The sequence below is a fragment of the Bombina bombina genome, chromosome 4, assembly GCF_027579735.1.
Source record: "Bombina bombina isolate aBomBom1 chromosome 4, aBomBom1.pri, whole genome shotgun sequence".
Lineage (NCBI taxonomy): Eukaryota > Metazoa > Chordata > Amphibia > Anura > Bombinatoridae > Bombina > Bombina bombina.
Genome location: NC_069502.1, coordinates 1,000,506,819 through 1,000,526,042, shown reverse-complemented (window position 1 = coordinate 1,000,526,042; position 19,224 = coordinate 1,000,506,819). Strand labels below are relative to the sequence as shown.

General features: G+C 44.2%; 1 protein-coding gene across 3 annotated transcripts in view; it reads right to left on the bottom strand.

Annotated features, from left to right (window-relative positions):
• Nucleotides 1-19,224, bottom strand: part of UGP2 (UDP-glucose pyrophosphorylase 2) — a 481,750-nt gene that overhangs the window by 369,543 nt on the left and 92,983 nt on the right. For all 3 annotated transcript variants that reach the window (XM_053712070.1, XM_053712069.1, XM_053712071.1), the window contains exon 2: nucleotides 12,170-12,297. In XM_053712070.1, the coding sequence (XP_053568045.1) occupies nucleotides 12,170-12,283 (114 nt within the window). In that variant the 5' untranslated portion in view covers nucleotides 12,284-12,297. The remainder of the gene's footprint in view (nucleotides 1-12,169; nucleotides 12,298-19,224) is intronic.

Sequence of the window (19,224 nt, the reverse complement as noted above, 5' to 3'; positions counted from 1 at the left end):
TGAGAGGAAATGGCGGGAACACATAAGCTAGTTTGAAGGTCCAAGGTGCTACTAGTGCATCCACTAGAGCCGCCTTGGGATCCCTGGATCTGGCCCCGTAGCAAGGAACTTTGAAGTTCTGACGAGAGGCCATCAGATCCATGTCTGGAATGCCCCACAGGTGAGTGACTTGGGCAAAGATTTCCGGATGGAGTTCCCACTCCCCCGGATGCAATGTCTGACGACTCAGAAAATCCGCTTCCCAATTTTCCACTCCTGGGATGTGGATAGCAGACAGGTGGCAGGAGTGAGACTCCGCCCAAAGAATAATTTTGGTTACTTCTTCCATCGCTAGGGAACTCCTTGTTCCCCCCTGATGGTTGATGTACGCAACAGTCGTCATGTTGTCTGATTGAAACCGTATGAACCTGGTCCTCGCAAGCTGGGGCCAGGCCTGGAGCGCATTGAATATCGCTCTCAGTTCCAGAATATTTATCGGTAGAAGAGATTCTTCCCGAGACCAAAGACCCTGAGCTTTCAGGGATCCCCAGACCGCGCCCCAGCCTATCAGACTGGCGTCGGTCGTGACAATGACCCACTCTGGTCTGTGGAACATCATCCCTTGAGACAGATTGTCCAGGGACAGCCACCAACGGAGTGAGTCTCTGGTCCTCTGATTTACTTGTATCTTCGGAGACAAGTCTGTATAGTCCCCATTCCACTGACTGAGCATGCACAGTTGTAATGGTCTTAGATGAATGCGCGCAAAAGGAACTATGTCCATCGCCGCCACCATCAACCCGATCACTTCCATGCACTGAGCTATGGAAGGAAGAGGAACGGAATGAAGTATCCGACAAGAGTCCAGAAGCTTTGTTTTTCTGGCCTCTGTTAGGAAGATCCTCATTTCTAAGGAGTCTATAATTGTTCCCAAGAAGGGAACCCTTGTTGACGGGGATAGAGAACTCTTTTCCACGTTCACTTTCCAGCCGTGAGATCTGAGAAAGGCCAGGACAATGTCCGTGTGAGCCTTTGCTTGAGGAAGGGACGACGCTTGAATCAGAATGTCGTCCAGGTAAGGTACTACTGCAATGCCCCTTGGTCTTAGCACCGCTAGAAGGGACCCTAGTACCTTTGTGAAAATCCTTGGAGCAGTGGCTAATCCGAAAGGAAGCGCCACGAACTGGTAATGTTTGTCCAGGAATGCAAACCTTAGGAACCGATGATGTTCCTTGTGGATAGGAATATGTAGATACGCATCCTTTAAATCCACCGTGGTCATAAATTGACCTTCCTGGATGGAAGGAAGGATAGTTCGAATGGTTTCCATCTTGAACGATGGAACCTTGAGAAATTTGTTTAAGATCTTGAGATCTAGGATTGGTCTGAACGTTCCCTCTTTTTTGGGAACTATGAACAGATTGGAGTAGAACCCCATCCCTTGTTCTCTTAATGGAACAGGATGAATCACTCCCATTTTTAACAGGTCTTCTACACAATGTAAGAACGCCTGTCTTTTTATGTGGTCTGAAGACAACTGCGACTTGTGGAACCTCCCCCTTGGGGGAAGTCCCTTGAATTCCAGAAGATAACCCTGGGAGACTATTTCTAGCGCCCAAGGATCCAGAACATCTCTTGCCCAAGCCTGAGCGAAGAGAGAGAGTCTGCCCCCCACCAGATCCGGTCCCGGATCGGGGGCCAATATTTCATGCTGTCTTGGTAGCAGTGGCAGGTTTCTTGGCCTGCTTTCCCTTGTTCCAGCCTTGCATTGGTCTCCAAGCTGGCTTGGCCTGAGAAGTATTACCCTCTTGCTTAGAGGACGTAGCCCCTTGGGCTGGTCCGTTTTTACGAAAGGGACGAAAATTAGGTCTATTTTTTGCCTTGAAGGGCCGATCCTGAGGAAGGGCGTGGCCCTTACCCCCAGTGATATCAGAGATAATCTCTTTCAAGTCAGGACCAAACAGCGTTTTCCCCTTGAAAGGAATGTTTAGTAGCTTGTTCTTGGAAGACGCATCAGCCGACCAAGATTTCAACCAAAGCGCTCTGCGCGCCACAATAGCAAACCCAGAGTTCTTAGCCGCTAACTTAGCCAATTGCAAAGAGGCGTCTAGAGTGAAAGAATTAGCCAATTTGAGAGCATTGATTCTGTCCATAATCTCCTCATAAGGAGGAGAGTCACTATCGAGCACCTTAAGCAGTTCATCAAACCAGAAATATGCGGCTGTAGTGACAGGGACAATGCATGAAATGGGTTGTAGAAGGTAACCCTGCTGAACAAACATCTTTTTAAGCAAACCTTCTAATTTTTTATCCATAGGATCTTTGAAAGCACAACTATCCTCTATGGGAATAGTGGTGCGTTTGTTTAAAGTAGAGACCGCTCCCTCGACCTTGGGGACTGACTGCCATAAGTCCTTTCTGGGGTCGACCATAGGAAACAATTTTTTAAATATGGGGGGAGGGACGAAAGGAATACCGGGCCTTTCCCATTCTTTATTAACAATGTCCGCCACCCGCTTGGGTATAGGAAAAGCTTCTGGGAGCCCCGGCACCTCTAGGAACTTGTCCATTTTACATAGTTTCTCTGGGATGACTAAATTTTCACAATCATCCAGAGTGGATAATACCTCCTTAAGCAAAATGCGGAGGTGTTCCAATTTAAATTTAAATGTAATCACATCAGATTCAGCCTGCTGAGAAATGTTCCCTAAATCAGTAATTTCTCCCTCAGACAAAACCTCCCTGGCCCCCTCAGATTGGGTTAGGGGCCCTTCAGAGATATTAATATCAGCGTCGTCATGCTCTTCAGTAACTAAAACAGAGCAGCCACGCTTACGCTGACAAGGGTTCATTTTGGCTAAAATGTTTTTGACAGAATTATCCATTACAGCCGTTAATTGTTGCATAGTAAGGAGTATTGGCGCGCTAGATGTACTAGGGGCCTCCTGAGTGGGCAAGACTCGTGTAGACGAAGGAGGGAATGATGCAGTACCATGCTTACTCCCCTCACTTGAGGAATCATCTTGGGCATCATTGTCATTATCACATAAATCACATTTATTTAAATGAATAGGAATTCTGGCTTCCCCACATTCAGAACACAGTCTATCTGGTAGTTCAGACATGTTAAACAGGCATAAACTTGATCAGAAAGAACAAAAAACGTTTTAAAATAAAACCGTTACTGTCACTTTAAATTTTAAACTGAACACACTTTATTACTGCAATTGCGAAAAAACATGAAGGAATTGTTCAAAATTCACCAAATTTTCACCACAGCGTCTTAAAGCCTTGAAAATATTGCACACCAATTTTGGAAGCTTTAACCCTTAAAATAACGGAACCGGAGCCGTTTTAAGCTTTAAACCCCTTTACAGTCCCTGGTATCTGCTTTGCTGAGACCCAACCAAACCCAAAGGGGAATACGATACCAAATGACGCCTTCAGAAGTCTTTTATAAGTATCAGAGCTCCTCTCACATGCGACTGCATGCCATGCCTCTCAAAAACAAGTGCGCAACACCGGCGCGAAAATGAGACTCTGCCTATGCTTTGGGAAAGCCCCTAAAGAATAAGGTGTCTAAAACAGTGCCTGCCGATATTATTAAATCAAAATACCCAGAATAAATGATTCCTCAAGGCTAAATAAGTGTTAATATCAATCGATTTAGCCCAAAAAAAGTCTACAGTTTAAATAAGCCCTTGTGAAGCCCTTATTTACAATCTTAATAAACATGGCTTACCGGATCCCATAGGGAAAATGACAGCTTCCAGCATTACATCGTCTTGTTAGAATGTGTCATACCTCAAGCAGCAAGAGACTGCAAACTGTTCCCCCAACTGAAGTTAATTGCTCTCAACAGTCCTGTGTGGAACAGCCATGGATTTTAGTTACGGTTGCTAAAATCATTTTCCTCATACAAACAGAATTCTTCATCTCTTTTCTGTTTCTGAGTAAATAGTACGTACCAGCACTATTTGAAAATAACAAACTCTTGATTGAATAATGAAAAACTACAGTTAAACACTAAAAAACTCTAAGCCATCTCCGTGGAGATGTTGCCTGTACAACGGCAAAGAGAATGACTGGGGTAGGCGGAGCCTAGGAGGGATCATGTGACCAGCTTTGCTGGGCTCTTTGCCATTTCCTGTTGGGGAAGAGAATATCCCACAAGTAAGGATGACGCCGTGGACCGGACACACCTATGTTGGAGAAAACAACAAGATTTAAACTCCAAGGAGGAGCATTAGATCTAAACACAGGCCTGATCCTAGCAGAGCCTTAACAAATGACTGCACATCTGGAAGCTCAGCGAACCTCTTGTGCAGTAACACAGACAGGGACGAAATCTGTCCCTTCAGGGGACTTGCAGAAAAGCCCTTCTCCAGTTCATCCTGGAGAACAGAATAAGTAGGTCCTCCACACCTTATGATAGATGCGACGAGCAACCAGCTTACGAGCTTGAATGAGAGTAAAAAACAGAATTTATGCTTACCTGATAAATTACTTTCTCCAACGGTGTGTCCGGTCCACGGTGTCATCCATTACTTGTGGGATATTCTCCTCCCCCACAGGGAAAGGCAAGGAGAGCACACAGGAAGAGCTGTCCATATAGTCCCTCCCAGGCTCCGCCCCCCCAGTCATTTGACCGACGGTTAGGAGAAAAAAAGGAGAAACTATAGTGTGCCGTGGTGACTGTAGTGTATAGAGAAAGAAATTCTTCAAACCTGATTAAAAAACCAGGGCGGGCCGTGGACCGGACACACCGTTTGAGAAAGTAATTTATCAGGTAAGCATAAATTCTGTTTTCTCCAACATTGGTGTGTCCGGTCCACGGTGTCATCCATTACTTGTGGGAACCAATACCAAAGCTTTAGGACACGGATGAAGGGAGGGAGCAAATCAGGTTACCTAAACAGAAGGCACCACGGCTTGTAAAACCTTTCTCCCAAAAATAGCCTCCGAAGAAGCAAAAGTATCAAATTTGTAGAATTTGGACAAAGTGTGCAGAGAAGACCAGGTCGCTGCCTTACATATCTGATCAACAGAAGCCTCGTTCTTGAAGGCCCATGTGGAAGCCACAGCCCTAGTAGAGTGAGCTGTGATTCGTTCAGGAGGCTGCCGTCCGGCAGTCTCGTAAGCCAATCGTATGATGCTTTTCAGTCAAAAGGAAAAAGAGGTAGCAGTAGCTTTTTTGACCTCTCCTCTTGCCAGAATAAACTACAAACAGAGAAGACGTTTTTCTGAAATCCTTTGTTGCTTCTAAATAGAACTTTAAAGCACGGACTACATCTAAATTGTGTAACAAGCGTTCCTTCTTTGAAACTGGATTCGGACACAAAAAAGGCACAACTATTTCCTGGTTAATATTCTTGTTGGAAACAACCTTTGGAAGGAAACCAGGTTTAGTACGCAAAACAACCTTATCTGAATGGAACACCAGATAGGGCGGATTACACTGCAGAGCAGATAATTCAGAAACTATTCTAGCAGAAGAATAGCAACCAAAAACAGAACTTTCCAAGATAACAACTTGATATCTATGGAATGTAAGGGTTCAAACGGAACCCCTTGAAGAACTGAAAGAACCAAATTTAGACTCCAGGGAGGAGTCAAGGGTCTGTAAACAGGCTTGATCCTGACCAAAGCCTGAACAAAAGCTTGAACATCTGGCACAGCCGTCAGTCGTTTGTGTAACAAGACAGATAAAACAGAAATCTGTCCTTTTAGAGAACTCGCTGATAATCCCTTATCCAAACCTTCTTGGAGAAAGGAAAGGATCCTAGGAATTTTAATCTTACTCCATGAGAATCCCATGGATTCACACCAACAGATATATCTTTTCCATATTTTATGGTAATCTTTCTAGTCACAGGTTTTCTGGCTTGTACCAGAGTATCTATCACAGAATCCGAAAACCCACGCTTAGACAAAATCAAGCGTTCAATTTCCAAGCAGTCAGCTGGAGAGAAACTAGATTTGGATGTTCGAATGGACCTTGTACTAGAAGATCCTGTCTCAAAGGTAGCTTCCATGGTGGAGCCGAAGACATATTCACCAGGTCTGCATACCAAGTCCTGCGTGGCCACGCAGGAGCTATCAAAATCACAGAGGCCTTCTCCTGTTTGATCCTGGCTACCAGCCTGGGAATGAGAAGGAACGGTGGAAACGCATAAGCTAGGTTGACAGTCCAAGGCGCCACTAATGCATCCACTAGAGTCGCCTTGGGATCCCTGGATCTGGACCCGTAGCAAGGAACCTTGAAGTTCTAATGAGACGCCATCAGATCCATGTCTGGAATGCCCCATAATTGGGTCAACTGGGCAAACACCTCCGGGTGGAGTTTCCCACTCCTGGGATGTGGATCGCAGACAGGTGGTAGGAGTGATCCTCCGCCCATTTGATGATCTTGGTCACCTCTCTCATTGCCAGGGAACTCCTTGCTCCCCCCTGATGGTTGAAGTAAGCAACAGTCGTCATGTTGTCTGATTGGAATCTTATGAATCTGGCCTTTGCTAGTTGAGGCCAAGCCCGGAGAGCATTGAATATCGCTCTCAGTTCCAGGATGTTTATCGGGAGAAGAGACTCTTCCAGAGACCATAGACCCTGAGCTTTCAGGGAATCCCAGACCGCGCCCCAGCCTAATAGACTGGCGTCGGTCGTGACAATGACCCACTCTGGTCTGCGGAAGCTCATTCCCTGGGACAGGTGATCCTGAGTCAGCCACCAACGGAGTGAGTCTCTGGTCTTCTGATCTACATGAATCACTGGAGACAAGTCTGTATAGTCCCCATTCCACTGTTTGAGCATGCACAGTTGTAATGGTCTTAGATGAATTTGCGCAAAAGGAACTATGTCCATTGCTGCAACCATCAACCCTACTACTTCCATGCACTGAGCTAAGGAAGGCCGTAGAACAGAGTGAAGAACTTGACAAGCGTTTAGAAGCTTTGACTCTCTGACATCTGTCAGGAAAATCTTCATTTCTAAAGAATCTATTATTGTTCCCAAGAAAGGGACTCTTGTTGACGGAGACGGGGAACTTTTTTCTATGTTCACCTACCACCCGTGAGATCTGAGAAAGGCTAGAACAATGTCTGTGTGAGCCTTTGTCTTTGAAAGAGACGACGCTTGAATTAGGATGTCGTCCAAGTAAGGTGCCACTGCAATGCCCCTGGGTCTTAGAACCGCTAGAAGGGACCCGAGCACCTTTGTGAAAATCCTTGGAGCAATGGCTAGTCCGAATGGGAGAGCCACAATAGGTAATGTTTGTCCAGAAAGGCGAACCTTAGGAACTGATGATGATCTTTGTGGATAGGAATATGCAGATACGCATCCTTTAGATCCACGGTAGTCATAAATTGACCCTCCTGGATTGTAGGTAAAATCGTTCGAATAGTTTCCATTTTGAACGATGGCACTCTGAGAAATTTGTTTAGAATTTTTAAATCCAGAATTGGTCTGAAAGTTCCCTCTTTTTTGGGAACTACAAACAGATTTGAGTAAAACCCCTGACCTTGTTCCACAGTTGGAACTGGGAGTATCACTCCCATCTTTAACAGGTCTTCTACACAATGTAAGAATGCCTGTCTCTTTACTTGGTTTGAAGATAAGTGAGACATGTGGAACCTTCCCCTTGGGGGTAGTTCCTTGAATTCTAGAAGATAACCCTGAGAAACTATTTCTAGTGCCCAGGGATCCTGAACATCTCTTGCCCAAGCCTGAGCAAAGAGAGAGAGTCTGCCCCCTACTAGATCCGGTTCTGGATCGGGGGCTACCTCTTCATGCTGTCTTGGTAGCAGCAGCAGGTTTCTTGGCCTGTTTACCCTTGTTCCAGCCTTGCATTGATTTCCAAGCTAGTTTAGTCTGGGAAGCGTTACCCTCTTGTCTAGAGGCTGCCGAGTTGGAAGCCGGTCCGTTCCTGAAATTGCGAAAGGAACGAAAATTGGACTTATTCTTAGCCTTGAAAGGTTTATCTTGTGGGAGGGCATGGCCCTTTCCCCCAGTGATGACTGAAATAATCTCTTTCAATTCTGGCCCAAAAGGGGTCTTACCTTTGAAAGGGGTATTAAGCAATTTTGTCTTGGAAGATACATCCGCCGACCAAGACTTTAGCCAGAGCGCTCTGCGCGCCACAATTGTAAACCCTGAATTTTTTGCCGCTAACCTCGCTAACTGCAAAGCGGCGTCTAAAATAAAGGAATTAGCTAACTTAAGTGCGTAAATTCTGTCCATGACTTCCTCATACGGAGTCTCCCTACTGAGCGACTTTTCCAGTTCCTCGAACCAGAACCACGCCTCTGTAGTGACAGGAATAATGCACGAAATAGGTTGAAGGAGGTAACCTTGCTGTACAAAAATCTTTTTAAGCAAACCCTCCAATTTTTTATCCATAGGATCTTTGAAAGCACAATTGTCCTCAATAGGAATGGTCGTGCGCTTGGCTAGAGTAGAAAACTCCCCCTCAACCTTAGGGACTGTTTGCCATGTGTCCTTCCTGGGGTCGACCATAGGGAACAATTTCTTAAATATAGGAGGAGGGACAAAAAGGTATGCCTGGCTTCTCCCACTCCTTATTCACTATGTCCGCCACCCGTTTAGGTATCGGAAAAGCATCATTGTGCACCGGGACATCAAGGAACTGTCCATCTTGCACAATTTTTCTGGGTTGACCAGATTGTCACAATCATCCAGAGTAGATATCACCTCCTTAAGTAATGCGCGGAGATGCTCTAATTTAAATTTAAATGTCACAACATCAGGTTCTGCCTGCTGAGAAATTCTTCCTGTATCAGAAATTTCCCCATCTGACAAACCCTCCCTCACTGCCACTTCAGATTGGTGTGAGGGTATGACAGAAAAATTATCATCAGCGCCCTCCTGCTCTACAGTGTTTAAAACAGAGCAATCGCGCTTTCTCTGAAATGCTGGCATTTTGGATAAAATATTAGCTATGGAGTTATCCATTACTGCCGTCAATTACTGCATAGTAACAAGCATTGGCGCGCTAGAAGTACTAGGGGTCGCCTGCGCGGGCATAACTGGTATAGACACAGAAGGAGATGATGTAGAACTATGTCTACTTCCTTCATCTGAGGAATCATCCTAGGCAACTTTACAATTTGTGACAGTTCTGTCCTTACTTTGTTTGGACGCAATGGCACAATTATCACACTATATTTGAAGGGGGAACCACATTGGCTACCATACATACAGAACATGATCTATCTGAAGGTACAGACATGTTAAACAGGCTTAAACTGGTTAATAAAGCACAAAAACCGTTTTAAAACAAAACCGTTACTGTCTCTTTAAATGTTAAACAGGGCACACTTTATTACTGAATATGTGAAAAACTATGAAGGAATTATCCAATCTTTACCAAATTTTCACCACAGTGTCTTAATACATTCAAAGTATTGCACCCCAATTTTCAAGCTGTTAACCCTTAAAATGTGGAAACCGGAGCCGTTTTTAATTTTAACCCCTTTACAGTCCCAGCCATAGCCTTTGCTGCAACTTCACCAATCCCAGGGGGGTATATGATACCAAATGAAGCCTTCTAGGAACGTTTTTAGTGGATTCCAGACCCTCACACATGCAGCTGCATGTACTGAACTCAAAATTAACTGCACAGTAATGGCGCGAAAATGAGGCTCTGCCTACTACAGAGAAAGGCCCTTCCTGACTGGGAAGGTGTCTTAACAAGTGCCTGGTGCTAAAAACGTTCCCCAATGTTATAAAAGTGTGAAATACAACTTCAAACTGCATATAATACTTAAATAAAGCAATCGATTTAGCCCCTAAAAGTGTCTACCAGTTTATAGCCCATAATAAGCCCTTTATTCTGTTTGAGACTAAGAAAATGGCTTACCGATCCCCATGAGGGGAAAATGACAGCCTTCCAGCATTACACAGTCTTGATAGAAATATGGCTAGTCATACCTTGAGCAGAAAAGTCTGCAAACTGTTCCCCCCAACTGAAGTTATCTCATCTCAACAGTCCTATGTGGAAACAGCAAACGATTTTAGTAACTGCTGCTAAAATCATAATCCTCTCACAAACAGAAATCTTCATCTCTTTCTGTTTCAGAGTAAATAGTACATACCAGCACTATTTTAAAATAACAAACTCTTGATAGTAGAATAAAAAACTACAACTAAACACCACAAACTCCTCACCATCCCCGAGGAGATGCTACTTGTTCAGAGCGGCAAGGAGAATGACTGGGGGGGGCGGAGCCTGGGAGGGACTATATGGACAGCTCTTGCTGTGTGCTCTCCTTGCCTTTCCCTGTGGGGGAGGAGAATATCCCACAAGTAATGGATGACACCGTGGACAGGACACACCAATGTTGGAGAAATAACTCTCTCAGAAAACCCTCTCTTGGCTAGGACTAAGCGTTCAATCTCCACGCAGTCCGCCTCAGAGAATCTAGACATTGATGAACAAAGAGACCTTGGTCAGCAGATCCCTGCGACAAGGTAACTTCTACGGAGGAAATGATGACATCCCCACTAGATCCGCAAACTATATCCTTCACGGCCAAGACGGAGCAATCAGTATCACTGACGCCTGCTTGATTCGAGCCACTACACTAGAAAGTAGTGGTAACTACTAATGCACCACTAATGCATCTGTTAGCTCCGCCTCAGGATCCCTGTACCTCGACCCATATCTGGGTAGCTTGGTATTGAGACATCATGAGGTTTTCCTCTTGCAAATCTCCGGTAACACTCGGAATGGAGACACCATTCCCCCGGATGAAAGGATTGTCTACTGAGGAAATCCGCTTCCCAGTTGTCCACACCCGGAATGTGGATTGCTGACAGCGAACAAATGTGGGTCTCTGCCCACTCCAGATTCCGAGATACTTCCCTCATAGCTAGGGAGCTTCTCGTTCCCCCCCTGATGGATGTAAAACACCAAGGATATATTGTCTGATTGGAATCTTATAAACTGGGATAAACCCAGCAGAGCCCAAGCCTTCGGAGCATTGTATATTGCCAAAATGAGATCGGGAGGGAGCTTTCCTCCAGAGTCCATAGGCCCTGTGCTTTCCTGGCACCCCAAACAGCTCCCCATCCTGACAGACTCGCAACCGTAGTCACAATCACCCAGGATAGTCTTAAGACTAACGTCCCTCGGGACAAGTGATCCGGACAAAAAACACCAAGAGAGTGATTCTCTCGATCGGTTGTCCAGAGAAATCTGTTGAGACAGATCCAAATGATCGCCGTTCCACTGCTTTAGCATGCGCAGTTGCAACAGTCTGAGGTGAAACCAGTCAAAGGAAATTATGTCCATGCTGGACACCATGAGACCAATCATCTCCATACACCGAGCCACAGATGGCCTTAAAAGGGACGTGAAACCCAAATTTTTTCTTTCATGATTCAGATAGAGAATACCATTTTAAACAACTTTCCAATTTACTTCTATTTAAATTTGCTTCATTCTCTTGTTATTCTTTGCTGAAAGGTTTATCTATGCAAGCTCAGGAGCAGCAAAGAACCTAGGTTCTAGCTTTTGATTGGTGGAGATATATATATATATATATATATATATATATATATATATATATGGGGTGTCTTTGCCTCCTCCTGGTGGCCAGGTTCAGTATTTCTAACAAGTAAGGAATGCAGCTGTGGACTCTTCCCATATTAAGAAGGAAAAAGGGATTATCTATCTATTTAAAACAATAAGCATGATAAAGGGAATGACTCCCGAAACGTTGGTTTGCACTTGTACCGGTTTTTAATGTGCGAATAAACTTTGTGAAATACCTGGTGCTTTGGAACTGTATACTTTGTCTATTTAAAAAAATAAAAATTAAGGTGTAGACTGTCCCTTTAAACTTTACACGACAAATAGCTATAAACCTCCTGTACACGCAAACCTGACCTGTCCCCACTGCAATGAGCCTAAAAACACAGACCTGTCCACACTGCAATGAGCCTAAAAACACAGACCTGTCCCCACTGCAATGAGCCTAAAAACACAGACCTGTCCCCACTGCAATGAGCCTAAAAACACAGACCTGTCCCCACTGCAATTAACCCGCAAACGCACATCTCTATCTGCCAGCACCCATCTCTCTCTCTCTCCCTTCAAAACATATTTGCTGTAGTGTAATAAGAAATACTTATGTTTTCAATAAGGAAAAAAATGTTAGTAAAGCTCCAGTACCTCTAAATCTGACTCCGGTGCTGTAGCTAGTATTTTCTCTAAATCGAATTTCATGGCTTCTTCCAGCTCCTGGCGAACGGCTTCTTGAAACTGAGACATCCCGCCACCGGACATCGCTTTGCTTAAATCTTAAAGAAAAAGGGAAATAAAATTAGCACAGAAAAGCCACAACCAACTGCTACTAAACAAGGACTATGATAAAAAGTGTGGCAAGACTGCTCGAGCTTACCAAGAAAAGAAAAAAAAAACGTGTTTCTATAAGATAAAAGCACAAAGAATATTTTCAGATAAAAGTACTAAGTATATTTAAGGTAGAATTAGGAAGTGACAAACCATCCCAGAAAACTCCTTTTACCATCACATTTCACTAAATAAATATGCAAATTGGGCTTCCTAAACTATTGGCTTAATGGTGCTGCCCTGTAATTGGTCTGTGCAGCCTCTAATCAGCTGCTAGAAACAGACAAGACCATGATCAAGATGTTTGGGGGGGGTTTGCAGCTGAAGTGAGATATTAAAGAAAATATTTTATCTTATGCCACCTTTAATAAACTGAAGCTAGAGGACATTAAACTGAAATTGAATTTGCCATACAATGTTTAAGAATGTAGTGAGAAAAAAAAACAGAATTTATGTTTACCTGATAAATTTCTTTCTCCAACGGTGTGTCCGGTCCACGGCGTCATCCTTACTTGTGGGATATTCTCTTCCCCAACAGGAAATGGCAAAGAGCCCAGCAAAGCTGGTCACATGATCCCTCCTAGGCTCCGCCTACCCCAGTCATTCGACCGACGTTAAGGAGGAATAATAGCATAGGAGAAACCACATGGTACCGTGGTGACTGTAGTTAAAGAAAATAAATTATCAGACCTGATTTAAAAACCAGGGCGGGCCGTGGACCGGACACACCGTTGGAGAAAGAAATTTATCAGGTAAACATAAATTCTGTTTTCTCCAACATAGGTGTGTCCGGTCCACGGCGTCATCCTTACTTGTGGGAACCAATACCAAAGCTTTAGGACACGGATGAAGGGAGGGAGCAAATCAGGTCACCTAAATGGAAGGCACCACGGCTTGCAAAACCTTTCTCCCAAAAATAGCCTCAGAAGAAGCAAAAGTATCAAACTTGTAAAATTTGGTAAAAGTGTGCAGTGAAGACCAAGTCGCTGCCCTACATATCTGATCAACAGAAGCCTCGTTCTTGAAGGCCCATGTGGAAGCCACAGCCCTAGTGGAATGAGCCGTGATTCTTTCGGGAGGCTGCCGTCCGGCAGTCTCGTAAGCCAATCTGATGATGCTTTTAATCCAAAAAGAGAGAGAGGTAGAAGTTGCTTTTTGACCTCTCCTTTTACCTGAATAAACAACAAACAGGGAAGATGTTTGTCTAAAATCCTTTGTAGCATCTAAATAGAATTTTAGAGCGCGAACAACATCCAAATTGTGCAACAAGCGTTCCTTCTTTGAAACTGGTTTCGGACACAGAGAAGGTACGATAATCTCCTGGTTAATGTTTTTGTTAGAAACAACTTTCGGAAGAAAACCAGGTTTAGTACGTAAAACCACCTTATCTGCATGGAACACCAGATAAGGAGGAGAACACTGCAGAGCAGATAATTCTGAAACTCTTCTAGCAGAAGAAATTGCAACTAAAAACAAAACTTTCCAAGATAATAACTTAATATCAACGGAATGTAAGGGTTCAAACGGAACCCCCTGAAGAACTGAAAGAACTAAATTGAGACTCCAAGGAGGAGTCAAAGGTTTGTAAACAGGCTTGATTCTAACCAGAGCCTGAACAAAGGCTTGAACATCTGGCACAGCTGCCAGTTTTTTGTGAAGTAACACCGACAAGGCAGAAATCTGTCCCTTCAGGGAACTTGCCGATAATCCTTTTTCCAATCCTTCTTGAAGGAAGGATAGAATCCTAGGAATCTTAACCTTGTCCCAAGGGAATCCTTTAGATTCACACCAACAGATATATTTTTTCCAAATTTTGTGGTAAATCTTTCTAGTTACAGGCTTTCTGGCCTGAACAAGAGTATCGATAACAGAATCTGAGAAACCTCGCTTCGATAAAATCAAGCGTTCAATCTCCAAGCAGTCAGCTGGAGTGAAACCAGATTCGGATGTTCGAACGGACCCTGAACAAGAAGGTCTCGTCTCAAAGGTAGCTTCCAAGGTGGAGCCGATGACATATTCACCAGATCTGCATACCAAGTCCTGCGTGGCCACGCAGGAGCTATCAAGATCACCGACGCCCTCTCCTGATTGATCCTGGCTACCAGCCTGGGGATGAGAGGAAACGGCGGGAACACATAAGCTAGTTTGAAGGTCCAAGGTGCTACTAGTGCATCCACTAGAGCCGCCTTGGGATCCCTGGATCTGGACCCGCAGCAAGGAACTTTGAAGTTCTGACGAGAGGCCATCAGATCCATGTCTGGAATGCCCCAAAGTTGAGTGACTTGGGCAAAGATTTCCGGATGGAGTTCCCACTCCCCCGGATGCAATGTCTGACGACTCAGAAAATCCGCTTCCCAATTTTCCACTCCCGGGATGTGGATAGCAGACAGGTGGCAGGAGTGAGACTCCGCCCATAGAATAATCTTGGTCACTTCTTCCATCGCTAGGGAACTCCTTGTTCCCCCCTGATGGTTGATGTACGCAACAGTCGTCATGTTGTCTGATTGAAACCGTATGAACTTGGTCCTCGCTAGCTGAGGCCAAGCCTTGAGAGCATTGAATATCGCTCTCAGTTCCAGAATATTTATCGGTAGAAGAGATTCTTCCCGAGACCAAAGACCCTGAGCTTTCAGGGATCCCCAGACCGCGCCCCAGCCCATCAGACTGGCGTCGGTCGTGACAATGACCCACTCTGGTCTGTGGAATGTCATCCCTCGTGACAGGTTGTCCAGGGACAGCCACCAACGGAGTGAGTCTCTGGTCCTCTGATTTACTTGTATCTTTGGAGACAAGTCTGTATAGTCCCCATTCCACTGACTGAGCATGCACAGTTGTAATGGTCTTAGATGAATGCGCGCAAAAGGAACTATGTCCATTGCCGCTACCATCAACCCGATCACTTCCATGCACTGAGCTACGGAAGGAAGAGGAACGGAATGAAGTATTCGACAAGAGTCCAGAAGCTTTGTCTTTCTGGCCTCTGTTAGAAAAATCCTCATTTCTGAGGAGTCTATAATTGTTCCCAAGAAGGGAACCCTTGTTGACGGGGATAGAGAACTCTTTTCCACGTTCACTTTCCAGCCGTGCGATCTGAGAAAGGCCAGGACGATGTCCGTGTGAGCCTTTGCTCGAGGGAGGGACGACGCTTGAATCAGAATGTCGTCCAGGTAAGGTACTACTGCAATGCCCCTTGGTCTTAGCACAGCTAGAAGGGACCCTAGTACCTTTGTGAAAATCCTTGGAGCAGTGGCTAATCCGAAAGGAAGCGCCACGAACTGGTAATGTTTGTCCAGGAATGCAAACCTTAGGAACCGATGATGTTCCTTGTGGATAGGAATATGTAGATACGCATCCTTTAAATCCACCGTGGTCATGAATTGACCTTCCTGGATGGAAGGAAGGATAGTTCGAATGGTTTCCATCTTGAAAGATGGGACCTTGAGAAATTTGTTTAAGATCTTGAGATCTAGGATTGGTCTGAATGTTCCCTCTTTTTTGGGAACTATGAACAGATTGGAGTAGAACCCCATCCCTTGTTCTCTCAATGGAACAGGATGAATCACTCCCATTTTTAACAGGTCTTCTACACAATGTAAGAACGCCTGTCTTTTTATGTGGTCTGAAGACAACTGAGACCTGTGGAACCTTCCCCTTGGGGGAGGTCCCTTGAATTCCAGAAGATAACCCTGGGAGACTATTTCTAGCGCCCAAGGATCCAGAACATCTCTTGCCCAAGCCTGAGCGAAGAGAGAGAGTCTGCCCCCCACCAGATCCGGTCCCGGATCGGGGGCCGATATTTCATGCTGTCTTGGTAGCAGTGGCAGGTTTCTTTGCCTGCTTTCCCTTGTTCCAGCCTTGCATTGGTCTCCAAGCTGGCTTGGCCTGAGAAGTATTACCCTCTTGCTTAGAGGACGCAGCACCTTGGGCTGGTCCGTTTTTACGAAAGGGACGAAAATTAGGTCTATTTTTTGCCTTGAAAGGCCGATCCTGAGGAAGGGCATGGCCCTTGCCCCCAGTGATATCAGAGATAATCTCTTTCAAGTCAGGACCAAACAGCGTTTTCCCCTTGAAAGGAATGTTTAGTAGCTTGTTCTTGGAAGACGCATCAGCCGACCAAGATTTCAACCAAAGCGCTCTGCGCGCCACAATAGCAAACCCAGAATTCTTAGCCGCTAACTTAGCCAATTGCAAAGAGGCGTCTAGAGTGAAAGAATTAGCCAATTTGAGAGCATTGACTCTGTCCATAATCTCCTCATAAGGAGGAGAGTCACTATCGAGCACCTTAATCAGTTCATCAAACCAGAAATATGCGGCTGTAGTGACAGGGACAATGCATGAAATGGGTTGTAGAAGGTAACCCTGCTGAACAAACATCTTTTTAAGCAAACCTTCTAATTTTTTATCCATAGGATCTTTGAAAGCACAACTATCCTCTATGGGAATAGTGGTGCGTTTGTTTAAAGTAGAAACCGCTCCCTCGACCTTGGGGACTGACTGCCATAAGTCCTTTCTGGGGTCGACCATAGGAAACAATTTTTTAAATATGGGGGGAGGGACGAAAGGAATACCGGGCCTTTCCCATTCTTTATTAACAATGTCCGCCACCCGCTTGGGTATAGGAAAAGCTTCTGGGAGCCCCGGCACCTCTAGGAACTTGTCCATTTTACATAGTTTCTCTGGGATGACCAAATTTTCACAATCATCCAGAGTGGATAATACCTCCTTAAGCAAAATGCGGAGATGTTCCAATTTAAATTTAAAAGTAATCACATCAGATTCAGCCTGCTGAGAAATGTTCCCTAAATCAGTAATTTCTCCCTCAGACAAAACCTCCCTGGCCCCCTCAGATTGGGTTAGGGGCCCTTCAGAGATATTAATATCAGCGTCGTCATGCTCTTCAGTAACTAAAACAGAGCATCCACGCTTACGCTGGCAAGGGTTCATTTTGGCTAAAATGTTTTTGACAGAATTATCCATTACAGCCGTTAATTGTTGCATAGTAAGGAGTATTGGCGCGCTAGATGTACTAGGGGCCTCCTGAGTGGGCAAGACTCGTGTAGACGAAGGAGGGAATGATGCAGTACCATGCTTACTCCCCTCACTTGAGGAATCATCTTGGGCATCATTGTCATTATCACATAAATCACATTTATTTAAATGAATAGGAATTCTGGCTTCCCCACATTCAGAACACAGTCTATCTGGTAGTTCAGACATGTTAAACAGGCATAAACTTGATAAGAAAGTACAAAAAACGTTTTGAAATAAAACCGTTACTGTCACTTTAAATTTTAAACTGAACACACTTTATTACTGCAATTGCGAAAAAACATGAAGGAATTGTTCAAAATTCACCAAACTTTCACCACAGTGTCTTAAAGCCTTGAAAAAATTGCACACCAATTTTGGAAGCTTTAACCCTTAAAATAACGGAACCGGAGCCGTTTTAAGCTTTAACCCCTTTACAGTCCCTGGTATCTGCTTTGCTGAGACCCAACCAAACCCAAGGGGAATACGATACCAAATGATGCCTTCAGAAGTCTTTTATAAGTATCAGAGCTCCTCTCACATGCGACTGCATGCCATGCCTCTCAAAAACAAGTGCGCAACACCGGCGCGAAAATGAGACTCTGCCTATGCTTTGGGAAAGCCCCTAAAGAATAAGGTGTCTAAAACAGTGCCTGCCGATATTATTATATCAAAATACCCAGAATAAATGATTCCTCAAGGCTAAATAAGTGTTAATATCAATCGATTTAGCCCAAAAAATGTCTACAGTCTAAATAAGCCCTTGTGAAGCCCTTATTTACAATCGTAATAAACATGGCTTACCGGATCCCATAGGGAAAATGACAGCTTCCAGCATTACATCGTCTTGTTAGAATGTGTCATACCTCAAGCAGCAAAGGACTGCAAACTGTTCCCCCAACTGAAGTTAATGCTCTCAACAGTCCTGTGTGGAACAGCCATGGATTTTAGTTACGGTTGCTAAAATCATTTTCCTCATACAAACAGAATTCTTCATCTCTTTTCTGTTTCTGAGTAAATAGTACGTACCAGCACTATTTGAAAATAACAAACTCTTGATTGAATAATGAAAAACTACAGTTAAACACTAAAAAACTCTAAGCCATCTCCGTGGAGATGTTGCCTGTACAACGGCAAAGAGAATGACTGGGGTAGGCGGAGCCTAGGAGGGATCATGTGACCAGCTTTGCTGGGCTCTTTGCCATTTCCTGTTGGGGAAGAGAATATCCCACAAGTAAGGATGACGCCGTGGACCGGACACACCTATGTTGGAGAAATATGACTATAATTACTTCTCTTGTAATATGCGTTTTTTTGTGCAATCCAAATGTGTATAAACCTGCAACATGCTACTCAGTAATTGCTTGATAGGCGCAGAAGCTTAATTGAATCCATACATAACATGCTACAACAAATGTATCATGCAAATTTGCCCAACCTAAGTATACAGACCAATGTGGAACCCCCCCCCCCCCCACCCCTCTCTTATTTGTTTCTAGTTATGTGTAGGTTAATACATTTTAAATCAATTTTTATTTATTTATGGCTTACAAGTTTTTGATTATTCCACAAATTTCTGTATACACCCTAAAAAGTACACATTTTTGCTTCAATAAACAAAAATCACAGTATTTTACTTTTTAATAAATCTAATGTGGCCCCTGAAAGAAAAAGGTTGGACACCCCTGGTTTAGTGTATTTATCCGCTAACTGAATTCAAAGCACATTCACCACACCTCATTTAGAGAGTCAGTTCCTGAGGCTTATTTGTTGAATACACTTGCTAACAAAGGCCTAGAAGAAATGTAACCACAGGACAAAAATAAAATAGATGGTAAATACATTTT